At 47.9% G+C, this 26,089-nt stretch overlaps 2 protein-coding genes across 3 annotated transcripts in view; one reads left to right on the plus strand and one right to left on the minus strand.

Annotated features, from left to right (window-relative positions):
- Sf3a1 (splicing factor 3a subunit 1) overlaps window positions 1-9,535 on the minus strand; it is a 22,936-nt gene extending 13,401 nt beyond the window's left edge. Inside the window, exons 1-3 of the mRNA XM_036200624.1 lie at window positions 9,330-9,535; window positions 6,080-6,201; window positions 151-358 (exon numbers count right to left, since the gene is read on the minus strand). Of these exons, the coding sequence (XP_036056517.1) occupies window positions 151-358; window positions 6,080-6,201; window positions 9,330-9,392 (393 nt within the window). The 5' untranslated portion in view covers window positions 9,393-9,535. The remainder of the gene's footprint in view (window positions 1-150; window positions 359-6,079; window positions 6,202-9,329) is intronic.
- Ccdc157 (coiled-coil domain containing 157) overlaps window positions 9,242-26,089 on the plus strand; it is an 18,967-nt gene continuing 2,119 nt past the window's right edge. The window contains exons 1-10 of one of the 2 annotated variants that reach the window (XM_036200622.1): window positions 9,242-9,727; window positions 16,599-16,752; window positions 18,237-18,501; window positions 20,608-20,779; window positions 21,467-22,112; window positions 22,783-22,860; window positions 23,181-23,371; window positions 23,894-24,070; window positions 24,198-24,366; window positions 25,822-25,961. In XM_036200622.1, coding sequence (XP_036056515.1) covers window positions 9,482-9,727; window positions 16,599-16,752; window positions 18,237-18,501; window positions 20,608-20,779; window positions 21,467-22,112; window positions 22,783-22,860; window positions 23,181-23,371; window positions 23,894-24,070; window positions 24,198-24,366; window positions 25,822-25,961 — 2,238 coding nt within the window. In that variant the 5' untranslated portion in view covers window positions 9,242-9,481. The remainder of the gene's footprint in view (window positions 9,728-16,598; window positions 16,753-18,236; window positions 18,502-20,607; window positions 20,780-21,466; window positions 22,113-22,782; window positions 22,861-23,180; window positions 23,372-23,893; window positions 24,071-24,197; window positions 24,367-25,821; window positions 25,962-26,089) is intronic. The other variant, XM_036200623.1, reaches the window with a different exon arrangement.

Genomic DNA, 26,089 nt, shown 5'->3' on the forward strand with positions numbered 1-26,089 from the left:
CTCAGCAAGTGCTATGTACCATCAGTGCTTCTGGAAGACGAGGGTAACTTTACTTCCGTCCCTGGTGGTTGTGATTGTGGAGAGCAGAGCTAATTATGCCCACCCACCTTGCTTCCTCCCTAACCCATAAAGAGGGGCTGGGCTCCAAACCTTCTGGGGCAGCTGTTGTTGGGTGGCTTGCTGCTGCTGCTGCATAACCTTGGGGATGGCAGCTGAGGGTTCCTGAGCCTTCCCCTCCTTAAACTCGCTGACCTTGTGGCGGTAGTAAGCATGGTAAGGGTCATTGGGATTTAAGAAGTTGAACTTGGGGTTATTGATCTCATTCTGTCGGATCCTGGCTTCAAATTCAGGCCCATTTCTGGGGAAAAAAATAATAACACATCAAATAATGAATAGCACAACCTTTGTGACTACTCAGATCCAAATCTCTGTCCATTTCAACATCTGTGCCACCACCCACTCACCAAACCAGTCCATCCCTCTGATGTCAGAGCTCCTCCTCGAGTATCTAGGAATCAGCAGTCAGTGCCATCTGCCAAAGTGGGCCTGGCTACTCCCACCAGTCATCCCTTAGCTCCTCTGCCACTCCTATAACATCTACAACCAGCTGAACAATTGCTTTTTTCTTAGAATTAAACATTTTTTGGCTGAGGATGTAGCACAATTGTAGAGTGCTTGTCTAATATGCACAAGGCCCTGGATTTGGCTCCCAGCTCCACAAAAACAAAGAACAAAAAACCCAAACAGCTAACAAATATTAATGTCTTGTCCAAATACTGCCTAAAATAACTTCATTTATTATTGAGAGACCCACAAAGAAAAAAAAATGCTCTGTAAGGTTTACAAGGCTCTGCAAGATTTATATATTCTGTGTGTATGTACACACACACACACACACACACACACACACACACACACACACAGAGGGTAAGGCCATGGTATGATGACTGCGTAGGTAAAGGTGCTTGCTGACAACTTGAACAACCTACAATCTATGTTTGATCTCCTGGTTCCACGTGGTAAAAGGAAAGAACTGACTCTCACAAGTTGGTACTCTCATCCATGTGTAAGTGTGTATGCGTGTGCACACATACAGATATATACCCACACTGAAGAAATGCAATCCTCTAGGATAATGACAAAATGGGGAATCCTGATTTTTAGAGTTCCAGTAGTATAACTCTTGAAGCCATAACTTTTTGGCTTTGGTTTTTTGAGATAGGGTCTCAGACTGGACTTGAACTCCTGATTTGACTGCCTTTACCTTCCAGGTGCAGTTAACTGAGCCACCAAACCTAGCTCCAAGTGTCATACTTACATGTGACATCTGTGTCAGCTTAAAGGCACACAGCCTTAGAAAGACACAAGACATGGACACCTTCAAATCTCTGCTTCACTACTTAATGTCACACAGAACAAGGTTCCAAAGTATTCCTTGTTTGATTTCCCTCATGTAAAATGTGGCTAGCATCACTTTCCCTCTGTACCTTCTAGTATTTAAAGAGATGCTCAAGGCTTTTTGAATACAGTGGCTCGTAAACATAGGGGACAGTTATGCTATGTAGCCTAGAAGGGGCAGCTCCACCAACACTGGACATGACTGGTCTCTCAGAAGAGGCCCATGGGGCTTCCACTGATTCTCTGGCTCCCAAGTCCCATTGCTCCAGGGACTAGTGCCAGACAGGTCACTCTTTGTTCAGACTTTCACACTGCCGGCCCTCCTTGTCAGTTAAACTGAGCAGAAGACAAGATACAGTTGACTTTATGATTAAGCTCAGCACCAATGGGCAGCGTCAATGCATGCCTTTAATCCCAGCACTTGGGAGGCAGAGGCAGGCAGATCTCTGTGAGTTCTGAGACCAGCCTGGTCTACAGAGCAAGATCCAGTACAGGCTCCAAAGCTATACAGAGAAACCCTGTCTCAGGGGGTTTGGGGGTAGGGGAACTCAACCACCACAGGGGCTGGAGAGATGGCTCAGAAGTTAAGAGCACTGTCTGTTCTTCCAGAGGTCCTGAGTTCAATTCCCAGCAACCACACGGTGGCTCACAACCATCTATAATGAGATCTGGTGCCCTCTTCTGGCCAGCAGATATACATGCAGGCAGAACACTGTGTACACGAAGATTAGCTACAACAATCTGTGACACCCATGGCACAGACTATGGAAAGCCTGTCCTCTAGCAAGTTCTGGTCACATGCTGTAGCTTGACTAATACCATGAGGTCTCAACTGACTGTGCATTAGTCCAGCTGGAACCTCATGCTTTGGAAAGAAGCATTTTCCTCCCTATGTAATATAAACCACACACAGCAGGATGGATATAGATCTGGGTCCTCTCAATCAGGTCAGCATGCCTGGGAACCGCCCAGGGAGATTAATGGCGTCTAGAAAGGGAAGTCTGGGTTGTCTCTTGCAGTACTGCCTAGGCCATAGCTTCTACACATCAGGGAACAGTTAGAAAGATAAAATGAGAAGACAGATGTACTTATTCCAAGAAATTCCAGGGATCTAAGTTGGCTTACTGCTAATTTTAGAATTAGATCCTCCAACACAAGGAATGGATTTCAGCAGAAAAGCCTGACTCTGACTCAGCCCAGCTGGTGGGGCTTTTTAAAAGTAATTTCCAATTTAGCTTTTTGACAGGAAAATGCAGGACTGGGAAGACCTTCCTACCGAGAAAAAGTTCCTTTTAGTCAGATTTGGTTGCAGATACCCACTGCCTACTCTTGAGTACCTGGCTTAGCAGAACAGACCTGAATACCAGCTCTCTCCCAGAGCAAGATTTTGACCTGTCCCTTCATTTTGAAGTATGCAAAATCAAGTTCAGATTTTACTTACAATTTCTGAGACAGAGACAGAGAGAGGGAGAGAATGAATACATATGTACATATGCTCACATGGAGACCAGAGGTTGACATTGGATAGCCTCCTCTATCATTTTCAGCCTGGGACTCATCCTTATGGTTAGGCATGCTAGCCAGTCAGGGGAGTCAAGAATTTGCCTATCTTTAACCACCAAGGCTAGGGTTACAATCATCCCCAATACACACCACACACACACACACACACACACACACACACACACACATTTTTATGTGGTGCTAGAGATCCAAGCTCAAGTCCTAATGCTGTGTAGCAAGCATTCAACCCACTGAGCCATCCCAAGTTCAGATTTTAGAATGCCTACGAAGTGATTACCATGGTTAAAACCCATCTAGAAACACGGTGGGGTTTTTACACTACTAGAGATAGAACTCCTATCCTTGTACATAAAGATATACATTCACTCCATCACTAAGCTACACACTCAACCCTTTTTTAATATCTATTTTTTTTTCAAACAAGGTCCTGGCCTTGGTTGATCTGAAACTCACATTGTAAACCTTAAACTCACAGAGATTCACCTGCCTCTGCCTCACACATTATGGGACTTCAAAGTATGTCCAATCCATTTTGTTTTCCTTTTCTTTAAAGATTTATTTACTTATGTATACAGTGTTCTGTTTGCATTTATCCTTGCAGGCCAGAAGAGGACGCCAGATCTCATTACAGATGGTTGTGAGCCACCATGTGGTTGCAGGGAATTGAACTCAGGACCTCTGGAAGAGCAGCCAGTGCTCTTAACCTCTGAGCCATCTCTCCAGTTCCCTTGTTTTCCTTTTCGAAAAAACAAACAAAACCAAAACTCTGTGTGTGTGTGTGTGTGTGTGTGTGTGAGAGAGAGAGAGAGAGAGAGAGAGAGAGAGAGAGAGAGAGATTGATTCAGATTAGATTCTCTGGTTGTGAGTTGCCTGGCATGGGTGCTGGGAACCAAAGTCAGGTCCTCTGAAGGAGCAGAAAGTGGTCCCAACTTCTGAGCCACTTCTTCAGCTCCTATTTCCGTTTTTTTTAAAATAGAGCTCACCATTTAGCCAGGCTAGTCTCCAACTTTCAACATCCTCTCTAGCATGGAATTACAGGTGTGTATCACTACACCAATGATGGGCTTTTCTTTTTTTTTTTTTTAAGAGAACTTGGTTAGTCGTGCTTTTTTGTCTATGGCAGCAGAGGATGACACAATTATCGGAAAGCTATTTAGGAAACTGAGATGTTTCTAAGTGCATACATGTGTGCACACATGCCTGTGGAGGCCTGAGGCTGATGTTAAGTGTCTATCATTTCCCACCTTATTTAAATTGATTTACGTATTTATTTTAGATAGTTTCTGGCTAGCCTGAAATGCTACCAGGGTGGCCTGAAACTCACACTGATTGACCTGCCTCTACCTTCAGAGTGCATCAACATACTGACCCACCTTTACTTTTTTACATTTTTTTTTCTCCCAGAGCTGAGGATTGAAGCCAGGGTCTTGCACTTGCTAGGCAAGCACTCTACCACTGAGCTAAATCCCCAACCCCCCACCTTTGTTTTTGAGGCAAGGGGCAAGGTCTCTCACTGAATCTAAAGCACACCAATGTGCTAGACTACCTGTCCAACAAGCTTCAGAAATCTGCGTCCCCAGTCCCCATTACTGAGGTTACCAGATGGAGGCACCGCTTAATCTTGCTTTTACATGAGTGCAGGGAACCCAAACTCAAGTCCTCGTACTTTCGTGGCAGGCACTTTACTGAACTGAGCCATCTCTCCACCCCCAGCATCTTTTCTTTTAATGCTCTCTTAACCACTGATATTTCACGTAGAATTTTCTTCTAAAGAAACCACCTAAGTGGGAAAGACAATGTTCAAACTCCTCCTACAGCTTCACTGACCAATCAGAAACACTGGAAACATCTCAAGAAAACACCTGCATCCTCTCCACAGAAAGCATGCATGAGGGAAATCATGGAGTAATGCAGGAAATGTTTACAATTTAGCATCCAAGGAAAATCAAGGCATGATGGCACTTGTGCTAGAGTTACCATATCTAAAAAAAGGATGCCAAGGGCCGAAGGAGACAGGAAAAGGTGACAACAGCTGACAGGAATTGTCTTGACAGTAAGATTGCACTTATTCCTTTCTCCAATTATTTACATCTCAGGAGGAAGGGGGAAGGATTAAGGTTGCTATGAAACATTAGCCAACTAAACATAACACCCAATGCCCTAATCTTAGGGCAGCTTTTAAGTGAAAATCCATGTTAATTAAAGCCCTTAAAGTGACATGAACTCTCGAGGAGTGGACACCGTGAAAGATATCAACCAGAATCTCTTTTGATGTTTCACTTCATTAGGAAGTTGGGAAAGAAACATCTATTAAATGATACAAGGTGGTAGAGATGTTGCTTCAGGGGAGTGACTCTAAGTGGGGGCCTTGTACAGCATATACCCTGGACACTGTTCCAGGCCAAGTAGTACTGCCATGAAAGAAGCAGCCTAGTTCAAGAAAACCAGAAAGCCAGACAGATTGTGAAATCGTCTCATTTCTAAGTGTGGCAATAAGAATTTTTTTAAAAGATCCTAAGGACAAACAAAATATCTGTGGACTGGATATATCTGTGGGTTGCCAAAAGAATACTCTATAAATGCTCTAGGCCAGGGGGTATGTTGACCTTTGGAGTCAAGTACCCTAAAAAAGATTACATCTAAGGATGTAGGATGAGGAAGGAGGCTGAGAGAAACCCTGACCAAATTTCACACTGCCTGGGAAGATAACTAAATGTTTATAATATAAGTGAGCTTCCGTCAGTCCTATCAGCTTGCTCTTGACTCATCTGTAAACGGCCATTTGAGGCTCTGTGGAAAAGAAGTCCTTACACAGGAAAATGATCAGCCCTGCTTTCTCTTTCCTCCAGCTAGCAGCTCAAACACAGCATACATATCACCGGTTAAAGGAAGCTACCAGGAATTCCCTCAGGCTTGTTTTAGGAGCAGAAACTCCTGGTGACTATACAGCTGGGTATGGCTCTCACTGTGGTTACTGGTGTGGTAAGTCAAAGACACCAGTCCTGTCTATTGCCTACCTCACTGCCCTACTGTGGTTTTAGAAGAATTACCAAGTCTAAGTCAGAGCCTCTAAAAAAATCCCATGTCGCCCTTGCGCTGATTCAAAGCCCTTTCTACTACAATTTCCCCCAACCCACTGTGCAGAAACAGCTGTTACCTGGCCACAAAACTGGCAGTCTTGTCAACGATATTCCTGACCTCTGGAGGAGGGTAAATAATCCCTACCACTGGCTTGGAAGGTGTGGATTCTTCCTTTGACGATGCTTCTTCTTCAACTGGCTGTGAAAACAGAAAAAGGAAGTAAGATCTTCAAGCTCTGGGTTTGGGTTAGGCTATCTATCATAAACCAGCTCCCAGCATTTCTCCAAGATACAGGTGAAAACAATCTTTGTCCTGCAGGCTCCTTATGTGTACTTATGTGGCCATTCCTAAGAACTAAGGAAAAGAATGGCTTCCTTGGCTCCCCTTTAGACAGACAAACTGGTGTGATCAGATACACTTTTTTTGTTTGTTTATTTGCTGAAGAGTTAGGGCTCAAACTCAGCCTTACACATGCAAAACAAGGCACTAAACTATATCCCTAGCCTCCAAATCTGCATTTTTTTACTCAATGTCCATGTGATTCAGACTCAGGGATGTTGACCACAATCTAAGAAACCAAATTTCAGAATTCAAAAGGCCACGTCTTTAGCCTTAAACCTAGTATTATGTCTTGCATAGGATACTTAGTGGCTGCCTGCCAGAGAGTAGCTCAGTGTTTTAATGTGTTTACCTTGCATGGGGTCTTAGGTTCTATACTCAACACAAAGAGAAATAAAGGCAGAGGAAAGAAAAGAAGAAAACGGCTGGCTGATAGTTCATTCTGTCTTGACTGTCCATTTTTTCATACATCCATTCCATCACCTAGCCACTGTTAAAGGCATATATGTTTGGAGACTCCAACAGTTCCTTAATGCTTTATCCAGCAGCTTCTTCCTCTCAGTTAAGAACTGGGCTCTCATTTTAGAAAAATAACATTTCTCTCCGCCTTCAGTTCCTTTGGGCTTCCTTTGTTCTTCTCTTGTTCTTCCTCTGGTGGCTAAACATCCATCTCATCTCCTATTTGGTTCTCATTTACTTCAAGTTCTGTTTTGTTTTGAGACAGGGTTTCTCTGGAAACCTGACTATCCTGGAACTCACTTTGTAGACCAGGCTAGCCTCAAATTCACAGATCCTCCTACCTCTGTTTCCGGAGTGCTCATTTAAAATACTCTTGGCTAAGTAAAAAATAAAAATAACTGCCTAAAGCCAACTGCAGCTATAGGAGCCCCTCTGTCTTGGCATCTGATTTTCCTCCTACTCTATACCACTGGAAACCTCTAAACCAGCCATTCCCAACCTGTGGGATCTGACTCCTTTGGGAGTGGGGGGGGGGGGGTTGAACGACCCTCTTTCACAGGGGTCGCCTAGAACCATATCAGATATTTACGATTAATAACAGTAGCAAAGTTACAGTTATGAAGCAGCAAGGAAAATGACTTTATGGTTTGGGGTCACAACATGAAGACCTGTATTAAAGGTCACAGCATTAGGAAGGTCAAGAACCACTGCTCTAAACATGATTTATAATTTCTTCTGGTATTCACCCTGTCTTCAGCAGACATTCTTGAAAACTATGTTCTACACTTCCTTTCCCTACTTTAGGTTGAAAAATCCTGCCTAAACCAATCTCCCAGGTAACTCTTGAATGGCACCAAGCTTTGGACCCAACAGACTCCAGGACACTTTTATCTCTAACCTATGATGGTTTTCCAGTCACAAATAAGCCAGAAATCCAGGCCTCCTCAGTCTCCTTAATAAGGTTCATCAAACACAAAGTACACCCAGGCATTTGAACTGTATTAACTCTTAGGATCCTGATGACAGCCTTGAGTAAGTGTTCTTATTCTCATATTACAGACAACGGGATAACAAACGTGTGCCTGCCCCACAGACAGAACCAGGATTCCAGCACATCACTTAGGCTGGAGCACCTGTGCCAAGAGTCATCTGTGACCAACACTTGCCCATCCCTCTTGCCCTAATCTAGACAGACAGACCCTCGGTGTCTTTTGAATACCTTAACTGTTTGTCTTCCCCCTCTTTACATCACTGTAATCCTAAGTTTTTGAAACACAAATGTCACTATCCAGCTTAAATGTCTCTCACTGTCTTCAAGGACATATTCAAACCCTAACTGCATCTACCACTGTTATCCCAAATTTGCATGTGAGCCACACTTGCTCATGTGCCTTTGACAAAAGAGGAACCATGTGACTCCTACCTTAGTGGTTTTGTGACCATTATTTGGTATCACCTTGTCTGTTTTCCCCCAGTGTCAAGGAAAATACACGGGCACACAAACACATAAATGTTGGGAGAAAGGACATGGGCCTCATCTGTCATGTTTGGGATTGTATTCTGAATCGAAAGCAACAATAAGCATGTAGTATGTGCCTGACACATGTATGCTGAATAATTTCCTTTCCCTCATCTCGCTTCATGGTTATCCAGTCTAAAAACAGCCACTCACCCCTCACTCCCGCGGACTTCCCTCACATTTACTTTCCCTCTACTCCTGCAAGCAACGCTGACGAAATTCATGGTTTGTTTGTATTCAACTGAACTGCAATTATTTTCCTACATGCTTCCTCCTCAGCTGTTTGTGAGCTTTTGGGTGTCCCCCAGTAGTCCAAGCTAACACCTTCAGAATCCTCCTGCCTCAAAACTTACAAATGCTGGGATTACCGATGTCCGCCATGTGCCCAGCCTTAAAAGCTTTTAAAGGTTGCCTGACACTTTATCATTTACACTGACACAGACAATAAACATTGAGTATTTGTGCATGTCTCTATTTTCATTAGTCTGGGCTCTCTCTTAAGGCAGGGGTTATACCTCATTCTGTATTAATGAAGACTGGCACCTTTTCTGGTTTGGGGAAAGCACCTCGTAGCTGTTTAAAAAACAAAACAAAACAAAAAAGACAAAGGACAGGCTAGGAAATTAGAGATTACTGGACAAAGGCTGAGCGACTGGTAGACCCAACTGCGGTGGTGAACAGGCTGGCCGAATGAATGCCTCTCACTCACACTTGAACGAAACACCTTGGGATCTGGTCAAAACAAGAAGGTTTAGAGCGGGGGTTTCAGGACTCTAAAGACCCCAGGTGAGGCTGAGGCTACCCGTCCACGGGCTACTTTGAGAATTCCGGATCTCGGGAGCTCTGGGGGCCAGAAGGCAACGCAGCGCGCTGACTCCTGGGACTTGCAGTCCCTCCAAGTCCTTCAGGGCAGCCTGGGCTTCCAGCAGGAGTGCCGTGGCGCCCGCGCGGGAGGGGAGGGACGAGGCCTACCCCAGGACTGCAGGCAGAGGAGCACGGCGCGCGGTACCTGTTTGGGCTCTGTGGCTACTGGCGGCGGCGGAGGCACCGCCTGCACGGGTCCGGCCGGCATGACTGCGACGCTCAGGGCTGCCAGTCCGCCTCAGGGCGACAACCGGTACGGCGGCAAGGTTAAGCTGCACACACGAAGGCTACAACGCAATGGCAAGATGGCGGCGACCCAGAGACCAGCCGCGGAAGACAGTGAGCACACTTCCGGCCCCGCCCCCTGGCCACGGCGCACTTCCCACCCCGCCCCGCGGGCAGGGCGGCGCGCTGTGCGGTTGCCATGGCAGCGGCCTGGGCGCGCAGCTAAGGGTTTCAAGGGATCCTAGGAGCCGCAGGCGCTCCGGGCGAAGTTTTGTGAGCCGGCCAGACACAGAGCTGAGGCTGCGACGCCGGAGACAGGTGAGCCATTCTACATCATCCGCTGGACTCCCCTCGCGGCCCTGGCCGGTTTCTCGCTCCCTGCGACTGCACCTTCCAGGCCCCCCATTCCAGTCTTCCTTCCTGCTTGGCCTGTCATTTTGAAGAATTTTCCTCCCATTAGACCTGTTGCGGTAGAGTCCCACCTAACTACACCTTTAGCCCCTTTTTCCTGTTCAGCACCACCTCTTCCGGATCCCGTCTTACAGTGCCCAAGCCCGCAATTCCCTAGGGTCTCTTCCCACTGCCCTCTTTTGTAAGTTGCACCTTTAACTCCCATAGCCCCGCCCTCAAGCCCGACCTCCTCCAATCATAGCTGTTCTCCAAACTCCCACCTGTGCGGCCCTGCAGACCACGCCTCTCCCCTCCCGGAGACCCGCCTCCAATCACCCGCCTTTCTCGCTTGAGATCCTTTAGGTTCCCCCTTCCCTCTCCTCTCCCAACTCCGAAAGAGGGTTCTGAGCTCATCTTGACGCGCTTCACCTGTGAAATGGGGCAGCAACAAAACTCGCAAGGTCCCTCTCCATCCACACTGTAGCTGGTTATGTCATTGTTATTAATGTAGAATAGAGACAGTTAGGATCAGTTGGACATTTACTTACTGCCTGTGTCAAACACTACAGGTATTGCATCATTTGCTCCTTATAGCAAGCTATTTACTGGTGAAGACCACGAAATAAGAATTCATACTCACGGAAGTTCCGTACGTGAGGGGGGGAAAGGAATCCATAGTCTTTTTTCTCTGTTAATCTGATGTTTATTACTGTGTCTTCACTGTGTCACTTTCATGTCCCAAGGGGTCCAGGCAATAGCTAACTCAGGTCAGAGATTGGCAATTGCCATGTAGGTGGTTTTAGGATTTCAAAAGTACTTTCTCAGTGGTGACTGAACCTCAGTGAGCATTCTGGCTGACAAGTAGCATGTCTTAAACCATGGTGTTAGTTGATAGAGAGAGGGAGGATTGAGGGTTGAAATGGAGAGAAAGGCTCCTGCCCTTCCTAATGACAATGTTGTTTCCCTTAGAGCCATCACCTGTGTGGTCTGCTTCAGGTTCACTCAAGACCTAGGAATTACAGAGACCGTCCATGTCACGTGCTCTTCCCCTCCACAGACACCACACTATGAATCTGCATGAGCTCCCTTTTTTAAAAGAAGATTTATTTATTATGTATACAGTATTCTGCATGCCTGCAGGCCAGGAGAGGGCACCAGATCTCATTACAGATGTTTGTGAGCCACCATGTGGTTGCTGGGAATTGAACTCAGGACCTCTGGAAGAAAAGCCAGTGCTCTTAACCGCTGAGCCATCTCTCTGGCCCCCCATGAGCTCTATTTTTAAAAGAATCAGTAGAAAGTAACTTTGAATATCCTGTGTTTGTGGTGCTGATGATTGACCCAGGCTTCATGCATGGTAAGCAAGTGCCATACTACCAAGCTATAGTGTCTGCTTAACTTGGAATATTCTTGGTGTTTTGACCCAGAATCTCATGGGAATTGGTATCTAAGATGGCCCCAGTAACAGATATATATATATATATATATATATTTTTTTTTTTTGAGCTCAGGTGCTTTGCCTCCTGACTCTGCTTCTCCCCAGATTGGGACTTCTTGCTTGCTTTATTTCCTTCGTGTCCTTTCCAGGAAAGAAAGCCAGGATGTTTCATGTTGTTGTTTTTCCTTACTGTCTGCACTTCACTCCTTAGGGACATAAAATCTCTTGGGCTGCACTATCTCACCAGAGGCAGTTGCCAAGTCAACACATAGGAGATATGAGTCAAATGTATCTGTTTGTATGTGAGTATTATGGGCAGCACTCCTTGCAGGAAAACTCAGATATGGTTAGTGCTTCCTGAAGGATCTCTCTCCCTTCCTCCCAAGCTTCATTTCATGGCCCAGCCTGGCCTTGAACTTGCATTCCTCCTGTCTTAGCCTCCTAAGTGCTAGGGTTACAGGCCTGTGTCACCATGCCCTGCCTCACTCTAGCAGGTAGTAGATGTTCAGTCCCATTGTTGAACTCATAGCATCCGACCCTCTACACCGGTACTGCCCAGCACAGGAACCACTAGCCCCAATGTGGCTTTCAAGTATTTGAATAGGGCCAAGTGTGGTGGGGCCACCTTTGATCCCACTTGAGAGGCAGAGGCAGGTGGATCTCTGTGAGATCAAGGCCAGCCTGGTCTACATAGTGAGTTCCAGGATAGCTAGAGCTATGTAGAGAGACACTGTCTCAAAGAACAAAAAAAAATTAATGTTTTTGAAATATTATCTGGTACAAATTGAGGGTGTACCATAAGGGTCAAATAAGCACTGGACTTTGTGGCTAAATACATTTTTTTAAAAAGTTTAAGCGCTTGGGGGTATATAGCTGAATTGGTAGAGTGTTTACCTAACATGTACAAAACCCTGAGTTCAGTCCCCACCACCACTTGTAGGGTATAGTGGTGCACACCTGTAATTACAGCACTTGGGAAGTAGAGGCTTGAGGGACAGAGTTTGAAGGTCAGCTTCCTCAAAGTCAAGGCCAGCAGGGATATACAGACTATCTTTTTTTTCTTTCCTTCTTCCCTTCTTTTTTTCTGTTTTGTTTTGGTTTTTCAAGACAGAGTTTCTCTAGCCCTGGCTGTCTTGCAACTCACTGGTAGACCAGGCTGACCTTGAAGTCACAGAGATCTGTCTGTCTCTGCCTCCCCAGTGCTGTGATTAAAGGTATGGGGCCACCATGTCCAGCACAAGCATGTCTTTTAAAAAAAAAAATTAATAGCCAGGCTGTAGAGGTGACTCCGAAATTAAGACCATGTATTGCTCTTCCAGGAGACCCAGTTCAATTCCAGCACTCATGTCAGGTGGCTGAGCTCTGTACTGTCAGCTTCATGGGATCCAACACCAGTAGACTCCATAGGCACCCACAAACATCACATAGACACACTTACAATTAAAAATAAACAAATTAAAAATAAGTAAATAGTCAAATGTGAATACACACACCTTTAGTCCCAGCACTGGGGTGGGGGGGGGCAGAAGCAGGCAGATCTCTGTGAGTTGGAGGTCAGCCTGGTCTGTGTAATGAACGTCAGGACAACCAGGGCTACATAGTGAGAGCCTGCCTCAAAAAATTAAAAAATAAACAAAAATCTCAATTTCATATTGAGTTTTTGTTGAAATAATGCCTTGAGTATATTAGGCTAAATAAATTAAATTTTCTTTCTTCACTCTTTTTTTTTAAAAGATTTATTTATATTTTATGTATATGGGTGTTTTGCCTGCAGGCACGTCCCAGTACTACCAGTGTTCAGTGCCTGCAAAGACAAAAGAGGGCATCACATCCTCTGGAACTGGAGTTACAGATAGACATCTGTGAGTGCTGAGAACCGAACCTGAGTATTCTGCAAGAGGGACATCTCTCCAGCTTTCTTTTTACTCCTTTTCAGTAGTTTAAGAGAGGGAAAGTAGCAGTGGCACACACCTGTAATCCCAGCACTTGGGAGGCAGAGGCAGGCAGAGCTCTGTGAGTTCGAGGCCAGCCTGGTCTACAGAGCGAGATCCAGGACAGGCACCAAAACTACGCAGAGAAACCCTGTCTTGAAAAACAAACAAACAATAAAAAAAAAAAAAAACAGAGAAAGTAATATTTTAACTTACTCATCACAAGTTTCATAACTGAGATCCCTAAAACTAGAAAGATGGATGTTTAAAAAAGGAAGGAAAGAAAGTGTAGATGGAAGTTTCTTGTCCCTACAGCCTATTCCCAAATAACCACTCTGAGGCTTACATTAATTGTAAATGATTGGCCAAAAGCTTAGGCTTGTTATTAGCTAATTCATACATTTAAATTAACTCATTTCTATTGATGGTTTACCATGTGGCTATACCTTTGTTAGCATGGCACATTCATCTCCTGCCCCTCTGCATCTGGCTGGTAACTCCTCACTCTGCCCTTCTCTTTCCTATCATCCTTAGTTTGGTCACCCCGCCTATACTTCCTGCTAGGCTACTGGCCAATCAGCATTTTATTAAACCAATTTGAGTGACAAATCTTTACAGTGTACAAGAGGATTATTCCACAACAAACAAGCAAGCAAGAAAGGAAGGAAGGAAGAAAGAAAGAAAGAACAGAGAAGAGAAGAGAAAAGAAAAGAAAAGAAAAAAGAAAAGAAAAGAAAAGAAGAGAAAGAAAAAAGCCACATATACACACCTTTAAGCACTTGGGAGGCAGAGGCAGGTAGATTTCTGAGTTGGAGGCCAGTCTAGTCTATATGGCAAGCTCCAAACCAGCTAAGGCTACATAGTGAAACCCTATTTCAAAAAAGAAAAAAAGAAAAAAAGAAAAAAAGGCATAAAAATGTATTTAATAGAAGTTTTTCTATGAGAGCTGAAAGATGGCTCAGAGGTTGAGTACTGGCTCCTCTTGCCAAGGACCCAGGTTTAGTTCCCGGCATCCTCATATGGCTTACAACTCCAGACAACTCCAGTTATAGAGTATCTGATGTCCTTTTCTGACCTCAGAAGGTACCAGGTAGGTACATGTTGTGCTTGTATACCTGCAGGCAAAGCATTCATAAACATAAAATATGATAAATAACTAATTTTTTTTTTTTTTTTGTTTCTCGAGACAGGGTTTTGTAGTTTTGCACCTTTTCTGGAACTCACTTGGTAGCCCAGGCTGGCCTCGAACTCACAGAGATCCACCTGTGTTCTGCCTCCCAAGTGCTGGGATTAAAGGTGTGCACCACCACCACCCAGCTAAATAACTAAAATTTTTAAATGCTTTGTCTTAGTTACTTTTTTATTGGTGGGAAGAAACACCATGACCAAGGCAGTTTATAGAAAGATGCATTTAGCCAGGCGGTGGTGGCACATGCCTTTAATCCCAGCACTCGGGAGGCAGAGCCAGGTGAATCTCTGTGAGTTCGAGGCTAGCCTTGTCTACAGAGTGAGACGTGAGATCCAGGACAGGCCCCAAAACTACGTGGAGAAATTCTATCTCAAAAAGAAAGAAAGAAAGAAAGAAAGAAAGAAAGAAAGAAAAAAAGAAAGAAAGAAAGAAGAAAAGAAAGATACATTTAGTTAGTTGAAGGCTTGCTTACAGCTTCAGAGGTTGAATCCATGATCATTCTGATGGGAATCATGGGGGAGGCAGGCAGTGTGATGCTGGAATAGTATCTGAGAATCCATATCTGATCCGAAAGATGCAGGCAGAGGGAGATCCAGGCTAGGCCTTTTGAAACCTAAAAGCTCATCCCCAGTGACACACCTCCTCCAACAAGGCCACACCTCCTAATCCTTCCCAAACAGTTCCACTAAATGGGACCCAAACATATGAGCCTACTGGGACCATTCTCATTCAAAGCACCGCATTCTTTAATATAAATACATTATAAACAAATAACTTCTCATTCAAAGCACCGCATTCTTTAATATAAATACATTATAAACAAATAACTGTCCATGTTTTGGAGCTTTCAGAAACAAAGACCCAAAAGGACCAGGACATCTTTATATTTTTATGGACAGTCATGCAAAAAAATATAATTGGAAGATAAAACTCTATGCTCTAACAGTAATAAAGAGGGGACACATAGGACATCTTCTCTTGTTGTTTAAAGGGAGAGTCATTTTGGCTCCCTGGTTCAGAGACCAGGAGCATGTGGAGGAGGAGGCTCTTCACCTCTTGGCAGACAGGAAGCAGAGAGTGAAAATAGAGGAAGGGCCAGGGCAAGGCAGAGCCCCCAGGGACACACTTGCAATGGCCTTCTTCCAACCAGGCCCCACCTTCAACTTTCTACTACCTCTCAGTAATGCCATTGTATTGTATATCTAGGAGAGGATGAACCCATTGACTATATCAAAACCTTCAAGGTCCAGTCACCTCTCTGAAGATCACCAGTGGGTAACCAAGCAACCAATACACACGCCTGTGGGAGACAATTTACATTCAAACCAAAAGAGACTGTTCAATTATTTTTTCTTTTTAAAAATTTTTACTTGAAGCTAGCAGTGGTGGTGCATGCGGTATTGCATGCCTTTAATCCCAGCACTCAGGAGGAAGAGACAAGTGGATCTCTGTGAGTTCAAGGCCAGCCTGGTCTACAGAGTGAGTTCCAGGACAGCCAGGACTGCTTCACAGAGAAACCCTGTCTCAAAAAAAACAAAAACAAAAACAAAAACAAAAGCAAAAAAAAACCAAAAAACTTGTTTGCCATTATAATATGTGCTGATGTGTGCAAACACACATGCATGTGTCACAGTGCATGTGTGGTGGTCAGAGGACAGCTTTTGTGAACTGATGTTCTCCTTGTACCATATGAGTTCTAGGGATCAAACTCAGGCTGTCATCCTTGTGTGGCAAATGCTTTACCTGCTGAGCCATCTCACTGACTCCAGATCTTTCTTTTCACTCTCCTGTGATATCCTTACCAACGAGATTTTCTACAGGATGCCCATCATATGAGGTCTTCAGGGAAGAAGGGAGGGGAGTCAATGTCCCTGAGTTTTGCAGCCTTTCCAGGGAAGGTCGAGGGGAAAGGAAAGTGAGCTCTGTGCTTCTGCTGTTCTCTCTGTTTCCAAGCCCCCATTCCTTGCATTATACTTCTTTTGGACATGGCTGTTCTAGAAGCAGCGTGGCCTAAGGATGGAAGAAAGAGAGTAGACTAAGAACTCCCGCTGCCTGAGTGATTTCTCTGGATTCCGGTTATATATAAGGGGACAGATTTGGGGGAGTAGTACTCCTGTGGTCAGGCTGAGTTCCTCATCCCCTTCCTCCAGCCTGGGGCAAGTCTTCTTGTAGACAGCTCCCAGCCAGTCTCCTGGGAAGCCCTCCTGTGTGCTCACTCCCTCCCTGTGTACCCATTCCTAGGGATGGGAGGGCCGCCTGCGGCCAGCCCTAAACCTGAACCAGGAAGCCCAGAGCCAGAAAGCCAGGCCCCGGCACGTGCCCCAGACCTCAGAGCCAAGTCCAAGAGGTGGACATAGTCAGTCACTCCAGCTTCATGGGCAGACATCCGTGAGAGGTAAGGGCAGAACTAGTCCTCTGGGAAACCCAGAGTCTGCTCCAGACCCCAGCATCACCTTGGGTGCCTCTGAGTTTCCCAGCACTTTTGGACCCAGGTCTCAGACTTGGTGACCAGGTCATACAGTAATGAACTCAAAGGGCACAGTCCACGTGTTTACAGGGGTGCGGTGATGGTAGGGGTGGGGGTGGAGCCTAGCATCCCCTGTTATGCTGAAACTATGATGTGTTTTGGTTGTGTCAGAGGGAAAGGTAGATAGTGTATCTTGGACCTGCCTGGGAGCAGAGACACAGTGTGATGAAAAGACAGGCATAAAGAAAAGCTGGGCTTAGGATGGAGAAACCGCACTATCCCAGGAGCTCAGCTTTATAGTTTGACAGAGTGTTTATAGTTGGACAGGGAGGCAAGGTTATTGCTTACAGCTGAACAAGGAGGCAGGGTTATTATAGATACATAAGGAGGCAGGGCTTATGGTATATAGGTGGATCAAGGAGACAGGTTTAGTGCTATGGGATGTTCTGTATGCTGTGAATGTGTTGCTCTGATTGGTTGATAAATAAAAAGTTGATTGGCCAGTAGTCAGACAGGAAGTTTAGGCTGGCTAAACAGACAAGGAGAATTCTGGGAAGTGGAAGGCTAAGTCAGGAGACGCCAGGGCGCCATTCAGGGAGCAGCATGTAATGACACACAGGTAAAGCCACGGAAAATGTGGCGACATACAGATTAACAGAAATGGGCTGAGTTTAAGTGTAAGAGCTAGGTTGGGGATTTAGCTCAGCGTTTGCCTAGCAAGTGCAAGGCCCTGGGTTCGATCTTCAGCTTTTAAAAAAAAAAAAAAAAAAAGCTAGTCAGTAGTTAGCTTGAGCTAATGGTCGAGCAGTTTGAATGAATATTAAGCCTCTGTGTGTTCATTTGGGTCTGAGCAGCTGTGGGACTGCGGGACCGTGTGACCGGGCAAGACACAGGAGAAAAACTTCAACTACAGTTTAGCTAATCTTGGTAGGCACAGTCTCATTAGGGAGGCAACACTCAGTCTGTAAACATCCAGGGGGAGAAAGCTGTGGTGGCTATAGTCTGAATATACTGTCAACACTCGCACTCAGTACCCCAAGGAAGGCTTTGCCATTTCCCTCTGGAGTCCTTGACATTACTGTGCCCAAATCAGTAGCATCCATTCATTTAGGACTTCACTTATTCGTGGCTTCCTCAGTTCCCTACAGGTAGAAGACTCATTCCTGTCTCCATATAGCAAGGGGGCCTGGGGCACACAGGTTCTCTGGAGGCAGGGTGGCCACAGGGCTGGGTGGGTGAAAGGGAGGCTGGCCAAGACATCCAGAACCAGGTTCTAAAAGGTCTGTCACCCAGGATTTCTCCCTAAAATCAGAGGTGGATTTGTGATGTGGAATACCGAGACAGGTCAGGGGTTTATAAGGTTCTCCAGGCAATAGCCACATCACTTTGGCCGACCATGGTTCCTCACTCAGCCCCAGGAGCTGTGGGGATGGCACACCTGCTAGGCAGCCAGGCCTGCATGGACAGCCTGCACAAGGACCTCACCGACCTGCAGGGCACCATTGTGGAAGTGTTCTCCCGTGCTGGGCCTGTGCGCTACCCATCCTGGAAGTTCCCTGACCGTTTGGCCTGTGATCTTGATATGGTGGCCCTTCTGGAGCACTACGACCATGTGCCCGGTGACCCTGAGTTCACACAGTTGTCCCATGCTGTGCTGCTGGAGCTGGTCATTGACAGGTAAGGCCTGGGCCAAACCTGCCCCTTCACCAGTAGCAGCTATAGGAACCTTTTCTAGAGATGCTCACAACATGGTAACAACAGTCAACCATGGTCAACCATACAGGTCAGGGGCCACAGCTCAGGACCCTCAGTGTAACCCCACTTTCTGTTGCATGCTGTACCATGCTGCCCTAGCCTGTCTACCTCAGGGAGTTCTTGTCCATACCCCCACTCTGCCCTGTGCTGTTGGTCCCCACAATACCACAGCTCTGCCTGCTGTCACCTCAGGTTTCCATGTGTCAGGAACACTACAGCTGCTGCTTAGCATTCTCACCCCAGGCTCTGGCATTTTTGCGGGCTATGTTCCCTCTGTGCCTCACAAGGCAGGAAACAGGCTGGAGGATGTTTTTCCCACCCCTGGCCCTGCTAGGAAGAGGCCAGTTGCTCCCCTGTCGCCCGACCACCTCTATACTCTCATTAAAGTTTCCTCCTGGGAACCACAATCCAGGCTTCTGGCACTCAAAAACTGTCCATGCCAGCAAAGCTGTCAGGGACCAATGGGCATCAGAAATGATGAGGACTGACCTGCCTGGAGATAGAAAAGGCAGAGTGCTCCTGTAAGGCTTGGAGGAGTCTTGAGGAGGAAAGCAGGGTTTGCATCCTCCGCATGGCTGGATGGGTGTGAGTACAGAACACTTCCTCTCCCAGAGCAGACATCTAGGCCTGCTTTAGCAGAGCACCCTTCCACCCACCAAGGCCCCAGTCACTTACCTCCTTCCTGTGAAGCTGTTGCTGACATTACCTCCCCCACCCTCCCTGGCTGAGTATTGTCTACTTCTGAGTTAGTACTAGCCTCCTTTGTGTATAGCTGACTCCTGTGTATAAAAGTAACTCCTGTGAGAGACCACTGAATGTAAGCTTAGCCTGGGAACCCTAGCGTGAAGGCCGTGGCCTGTAGCCAACAGTGTGACATTTTGGATGCTCAGGCTACATGTATCAGAGCGTCCCCTCCAGAGGTGGCTGTCTGAGGACCCAGGCTGTTCTACTGAATCCCCTGCATTGTCCTAATTCCCCAGTGTTATTGTCTGTATGGCGCAGAGGGCAGGCCTGGAGGCAGTGGGTACCTCCTCCTCAAGGCCTCTGGGCCTCCTGCCACCCCCTACCTCCTGCAATAAGAAGAGCTCACTTCCATGTATGTGTTGCCTTGAAGCTAAGTCTTGGCTATGCCAAGGCACACTTTCCAGCATCCCCTTTCCCCAACATTCGTTTGGCTCTAAACTTGAACTTGGAGGTTGGCATAAAGAGACCTAGCTGTCTGTACCCCAACTCCCAATTGTCACAGAGGCTGCTCAGCCTGAAGGAGCCCCCACACACACACACTGGAACCAGGAAAACATGCACATGCCCTTGCCCTGCCCTGCTCACCTGTGACTTTGGGCTCCTCTTATTATTTAGGGTCTTATTTGTCATCCAGAAAAGTAAGGTGCAAAAAGCCAGGTGGTGGTGGCGCACGCCTTTAATCCCAGCACTCGGGAAGCAGAGGCAGGTGGATCTCTGTGAGTTTGAGGCCAGCCTGGTCTGCAAAGTGAGATCCAGGACAGGCACAAAGCTACACAGAGAAACCCTGTCTCGAAAAACAAAACAAAACAAAACAAAACAAAACAAAACAACAACAACAACAAAAACCTGAATGCTAAGAGGCTGGAGAGATGGCTCAGAGGTTAAGAGCACTGACTGCTGTTCCAGAGGTTCTGAGTTCAATCCCCAGCAACCACACGGTGACTCACAACCACCTGTAATGAGATACGGCGCCCTCTTCTGTATCCATAATAAATAAATTAATCTTAAGGAAAAAAAAAAAAAAAAAAAGAACTCCCCCAGAACTTTCTGAGCCATGCTCCTTCCCTCAGCTCCTTGGTCAAGTGGGAAACCACAAAGCAGAAAGTACTTCCAACCAGGGAGAGGGCACCTGACAGGAGGTGGCCCCTGGGTTGAGCATGAAGCTGACACGGACTCTGTAGAGGTCTGGCCAGGTCAGTCCCCCAGAGCTCAAAGCCCCCAGTTGTATGAAGACTGTATTAGCACCAGTGTTGGCCCCAGCCCACCTAGCGACTCTGCCCACAGGCTCCTGCTGCTGCTTCAGAGCTGTGCCAGCTACCTGGAAAACCTCAGTTTGGAACAGATGATGCCGTCTACCCGAGCTGCAGGGCCGTGCATGTCTGTGGGGCTCACAGTGCGCCGCTTCTGGAGCAACCTGCTGAGGCTGGGCATGCTTTACCAGCAGGCAGTCCCCCAGGTGGGTCATCTTGGCCCCTAACTATGGTCGCCCTCACATATGGTTACAATTCTATGTTCTTACCACACCACTGCATGCACTGTATCCTTCGCTGGCTCTCCACTGCCCAGCTGGAGCATTCAAACTCTAGAACCTCCCATTCAAGTCCCATGGGCTTAGCAGTTAAGAAAGCAGGCCTTGAGGGTCAAGTCTGGCTCCCTGGCTTTGCTATTTACACAGTGGGATTTTGGGAAATGCCTTCCCACTCTGAATGTTTGTTCAACTGTACAACAGGTTTTATATGAGCCCCTTTTGATAGCAGGTTATCCCATAATCCTCACAGTCACCCAGTTAGAAAGGACGCCATCACTGTGAGGGAGAGGAGTCTAAAACAGAGTAGTTATAGTGGCATGAGTGTAATCAAGAACACAGTAAGAATTAGTCGTGACTGCCGCCATTACCCTCCCAGTTCCATGCTTATTTAACCAAGTAAAGCCGGGGGTTGGAGCAGGGGGAGCAGAAAAGAGGCCAGGGCTGGGTTGAGTCAGAGAGAAACGGGAAAATGTTCTCTGTGATTTGTGTGGGTGTCACATTAACATCTGAAGGTCTGAGCATTGGGCAAGGCTGTCACCAACATCTCCGGGGAACTGGTTACATGTCCCGTGCCCATCTGTCTCACCTGCCTTCCTTTTCTTTTCCTGACCCCAGAAAAGAGCAAACCAAGGGGAGATTCCCATCGCCAAGCCCACGGCCAAGGGTGAACCAGCCAGGAGCCCCGAAGGCATGACTGCCAAGTTCATCAAGCCTCCTTCCCCAGTGGCAGGCTTGCCCATGATCTGCCAAGGGCTACAGAGCATCCCTGTCAGAGTCTCCCTGCGGGGCTCAGCGGGGACCTCTGAGAAAACCAAGAGTGTGCACTCTCAGACCATCGAGACAGCCTTGGTGCCCTGTGATGCTTGCACCAGTGTCCAGGGCAGCTTGTGGGAGGTGGGCAAGGTGGTCATCAGCCTGTGTCAGAGCCAAAACCTGCCTTCGTCCTTGGGCCAGTTCCAGAAGTTGGTGCAGGACAGCATGGGTCTCAAACCACTGCCGGCTGCCACCGTGGGCCACTGGGCAGCAGAGCAGAGCAAAGATCTGACTCGACTCAATAAGCATGTGGGGGCCCTCACCCAACTTGTCGGGCCCCTCAGGACCCAGCTGGAAGAGGCTGAGAGCCAGAAGGATGAACTAAGGAAGCAGGTGGGCAAGCTGGAGCAGGCTCTGCAGCAGGAGAGAGGAGAGCGGCAGCAGCAGACAGAGGAGGCTGAGCGGAGCCTGGCCAAGTGTGAACAGGACAGGCAACAGCTGCTCACAGGTCTACTCCCCAGAGGCCAGACACTGCCATAACCTCAGGACAGTCATCCCTCCTCTCCCTCAGAGACCAGCTTTGAGTCCTAATAGTCTGCATGCAAAAAACCCTAGTTGGGGAGTGGGCAAGGGTTCCAGGAAAGGAAGGCAGCAAGAAGGGTGTAGACATCCAGCTGGCAGCCCTGTGAGCAGCTGGAGCTGTCTCCTTAGGGAGTATGTGGAGGTCTGAGTAGCACCTGAGCCTCAGACTTGTCCATCAGAAGGGGAAAGGGCTGGGGTGTTGATCCAACATTCTCTTCTGGTGGTCACTAAAGGTACCTGCAGGGAGCTCCCTTAGCCCCAGCACCTCTTGGCTTTAGCAGAAGCTCTTGGGCAAAAGGAAGGTACCATTGCCCACTGTTACCAGCCGAGTGCTTAGGGCAAGTAGTCAGTGTCCTTTCTGAGCCTCCCCATTGCCTCCATGTAGATCACTGGGTCCAGAGAGGCATAGGTAATGCAGCGGCCAGCCAGTGGAGCACGCCAGGGCCCCAGGCCTCCTAGGATTACCCCAGGCCTCTCTTGGCAACTCAAGCAGCCCCTGCACACTTGATGGTTGCCTCCACTCTACAGGGTACACTGGCCTTAGAGGCCATAGGCCCAAGTGACCCTCTGAAAGGCCTCTCTCTTGGCTGCTGTAGAAACGTGTGACCTAAAGACAAAGGTGGCCACTCTGGAGGGAGACCTGAAACAGCAGCAGAAGTCCATGCAGGCCATGGGTAAGATGCCCTTTTGTGTGACCCCATCCACATTGCCAACTCACTGTATAGCTGGACATGTACCTCCATTTCCATCCCAAACTTCTAGGGCAGACAGTGGGAACCAGAGGAGAATGATTCTGACTCTGTACTGCTGGTGATGGTCCAAGCTGGAGTCTCAACTTCAGTGGGCTGAAAGTGCCTTCTGTAGTCCAGACCTACATCATGTTGTGGTCTGGGCTTCAGATCTGTGATGTGACCTCCCCTCAGTCCCAGTCAGAGACTCTCACTCTGAGCTCCCTTCCCCAACCTCTTTTGTACCTGTTCACTCAACCCTGCAGCGGCCAAGGTCCAGCAGCTGGAGGAGGAAGGTGAGCGCAGGGCGGCCGCGGAGAGGCAAGTGCAGCAGCTGGAGGAGCAAGTGCAGCTGCTGGCAGGGCGGCTGGACGGAGCTGGCAAGCAGATCCGCTGGGCCAGCACAGAGCTGGACAAGGAGAAGGCCCGAGTCGACAGCATGGTCCGTCATCAGGAGGTGAGGCCTATAATCCAGCCACTGGGCTGCAGGCCCTGCAGCCCTCTTACCCTTATTCCCTGTCACAATAGGAGGAGGTAGATACTCCCATAGTTCTCCATTTTATGAATGGAGAAACTGAGGCGTGGTGAGGTTAAAGAAGTTGCCCCAAGGCCACACAGCTACCAAGAGGCAGAGCCAAGTCAATTCAATGGGTGCCAGGATATTTGGGTTTCAATGACAGAGGCAAATGTGACACCAGAGACTTGATGAAAAGAAATAAAGCCTGTTTCCCAGAATCCTTTGAGTGGGAGCTGCATGAGTGGGAAGAAGGGGTCATCCAACTGCTTTCGGAACAGTGGGGCCTGGAGGTGTCCTGACTGAATGTCCATCTGCCTGTTGCCTGTCTTCTGCAGTGAAACATCTGTGTGTACCCAAACAGAGCAGAGGGTCCTAGCCACCACCCCGCAGCCTCCTTAGTCCCAGATGGCTAGTTTGGCCCCAGTGTCTTTTCATCTGCCCTGCCTGTCCATTCCCATTTAGTCCTTGCAAGCCAAGCAGAGGACTCTGCTCCAGCAGCTGGACAGTCTGGACCAGGAGCGGGAAGAGCTGCGGGGAAGTCTGGATGAGGCTGAGGTCCAGCGGGCTGAGTTGGAGGAGCAGCTGAAGAGCCTGCAGAGCGACAGGGAACAGAAACAGTGCCAGCTACAGGCCCAGCAGGTGCGGTGGGCTAGGGTGAGAGGAGAGCGGTCCTCTTCGCTGAGGAGCCTCTAACCTGCTGGGTGTCCCTGGGCCTGTGTGTCCCCAAGGGAGCTTAGAGCCAGGACGAAGCTGGTCTTTGCCCCAGGAGCTGCTGCGGAGCGTGCAGCAGGAGAAACAGGACCTGGAGCAGGTAACCACAGACCTGAAGCTGACCATCTCAGAACTGCACCGGGAGCTGGAGGAGCTGAAGGAGCGGGAGCGACTGCTGGTGGCCTTCCCAGACCTGCACCAGCCCACAGAGGCCCAGACCCACGGTAGGGCCTGGATGGGACCCTCAGCAAGAGGAGATTGGGGGCAGGAGGGTGAGCAGTGTTGTAGAGCCGCCGTGACCCACAAGTGTTTCCTATGTTGTTCACCTCTCTATGGAGACAACAGACAAAACCCAAAGGCAAAGTGACTGCACCATTCACCCTAGCGGAGTGGTTCTTATCCGTCCTAATGCTGGGACCCTTTAATACAGTTCCTCATGTTGTGGTGACGCTCTTTGTCACATCACATTCCAGTCCGTGTTCAGCTTCCCCAGGTTTCCTTTCCTGCTGTCGCACATCAGAGGACCATTTTCTAGGCCATCTCCCCTGGCTGTTCAGTGTCTGGACCCCATGGTTAGGAGCACAGGGCACCTCCACTGGCACAGGACCCTGTCAGGCAGTCTCTGAGGCCCTGGGATGGATGGAGCCCTCCCCAGGGCTATCTGAGATCCACTGTAGCTCAGCTGCTCACAGTGAGTGGTCACTCCTGAGCACTAAGTGCCACACCTTCTGCTGCCCACAGCTGCCTCATGAGGCTAACCCGGACTCTTGTTAAAAACCAGTTTGGGGGGGTTGGGGATTTAGCTCAGCGGTAGAGCGCTTGCCTAGCAAGCACAAGGCCCTGGGTTCGATCCTCAGCTCAACAAACAAACAAAACAAACAAATACCCGGTTTTGGACATTTGTGTGTGTGTGCACCTGCCATGGCACAAGTGTGGTCAGAAGACAGCTGTGGAAGTTGGTTCTCTCCTATTGCCATATGGGTCCAAGAGCCAAACTCAGGTGGGCAGGCTGGGTTTCAGCCTCTTCCCTTTCCTGCTGAACCATCTCACCAGCCATACAAACATTTTTAAAAATTACCTTTTTATGTATGGATGTTTTGGCTACATATATGTCTATGTACTGTGTTGGTACCTGGTGCCTAAAGGCCAGAAGATGGGGTAGATCCTCTGGAACCAGAGGTAGATGGATGTAAGCTGCTATGTGGGTGCTGGGAGTTGAACCCTGGTCCTTTGAAAGAACAGCTAGAGCTCTTAGTCACTGAACCTTCTCTCCAGCCCAACAACCTTCTTATAAAGCAGGAAACTGAGATCTAGCATGGGCGGGCGACTTGCTCAGGTGTGTAGGGCTGGAAGTTGTCATCTATCAACCACACACAGTACAAGGAAGAACATACATGATGACTTCCTGTGACTCAAATCCCAGTGTACCTTTGCACAACCTACAGTACCCCTCTGACAGGCCCAAGACAGGTGGTCTTGAGTAAGACCCATTCTTTTACTCACTATCCAAACCTGCAGTTGTAGGAATCACCGGCTCTCCAATTCTAAATGTAATGTCACCTTCACAATAGGTGGCTACAGGAAGGGATGCCTGGGCGCTACCCTTCCCCACCCTCTGCCCTGTCCAGCTGGACAGAAGAGGCAGGCCCAGTGATGCCGAGCCCCAAATGTCTTTGCAGGTTCTAGCAATGTCACCCATGACATGGAGAGGCAGATGCAAGCCAATGACATCCGCATCCAGGTCCTACAGGAAGAGAACAGGCGGTTCCAGTCAATGCTGACCAAAATCCGAGAGGTGGCCCAACAGGGAGGCCTCACAGTGAGCCTTTGAGGGGACCTGGGTATATGAAGGGGTCCTTACCAGGCAGGATTTGAGACTGTGCCATGAGAACCTGCCTCATGGCATGTGGCTTTAGGCCACACTTGAAAAACTTCTTCCATATGTCA

This window comes from Onychomys torridus, chromosome 10 (assembly GCF_903995425.1).
Source record: "Onychomys torridus chromosome 10, mOncTor1.1, whole genome shotgun sequence".
Classification (NCBI taxonomy): domain Eukaryota; kingdom Metazoa; phylum Chordata; class Mammalia; order Rodentia; family Cricetidae; genus Onychomys; species Onychomys torridus.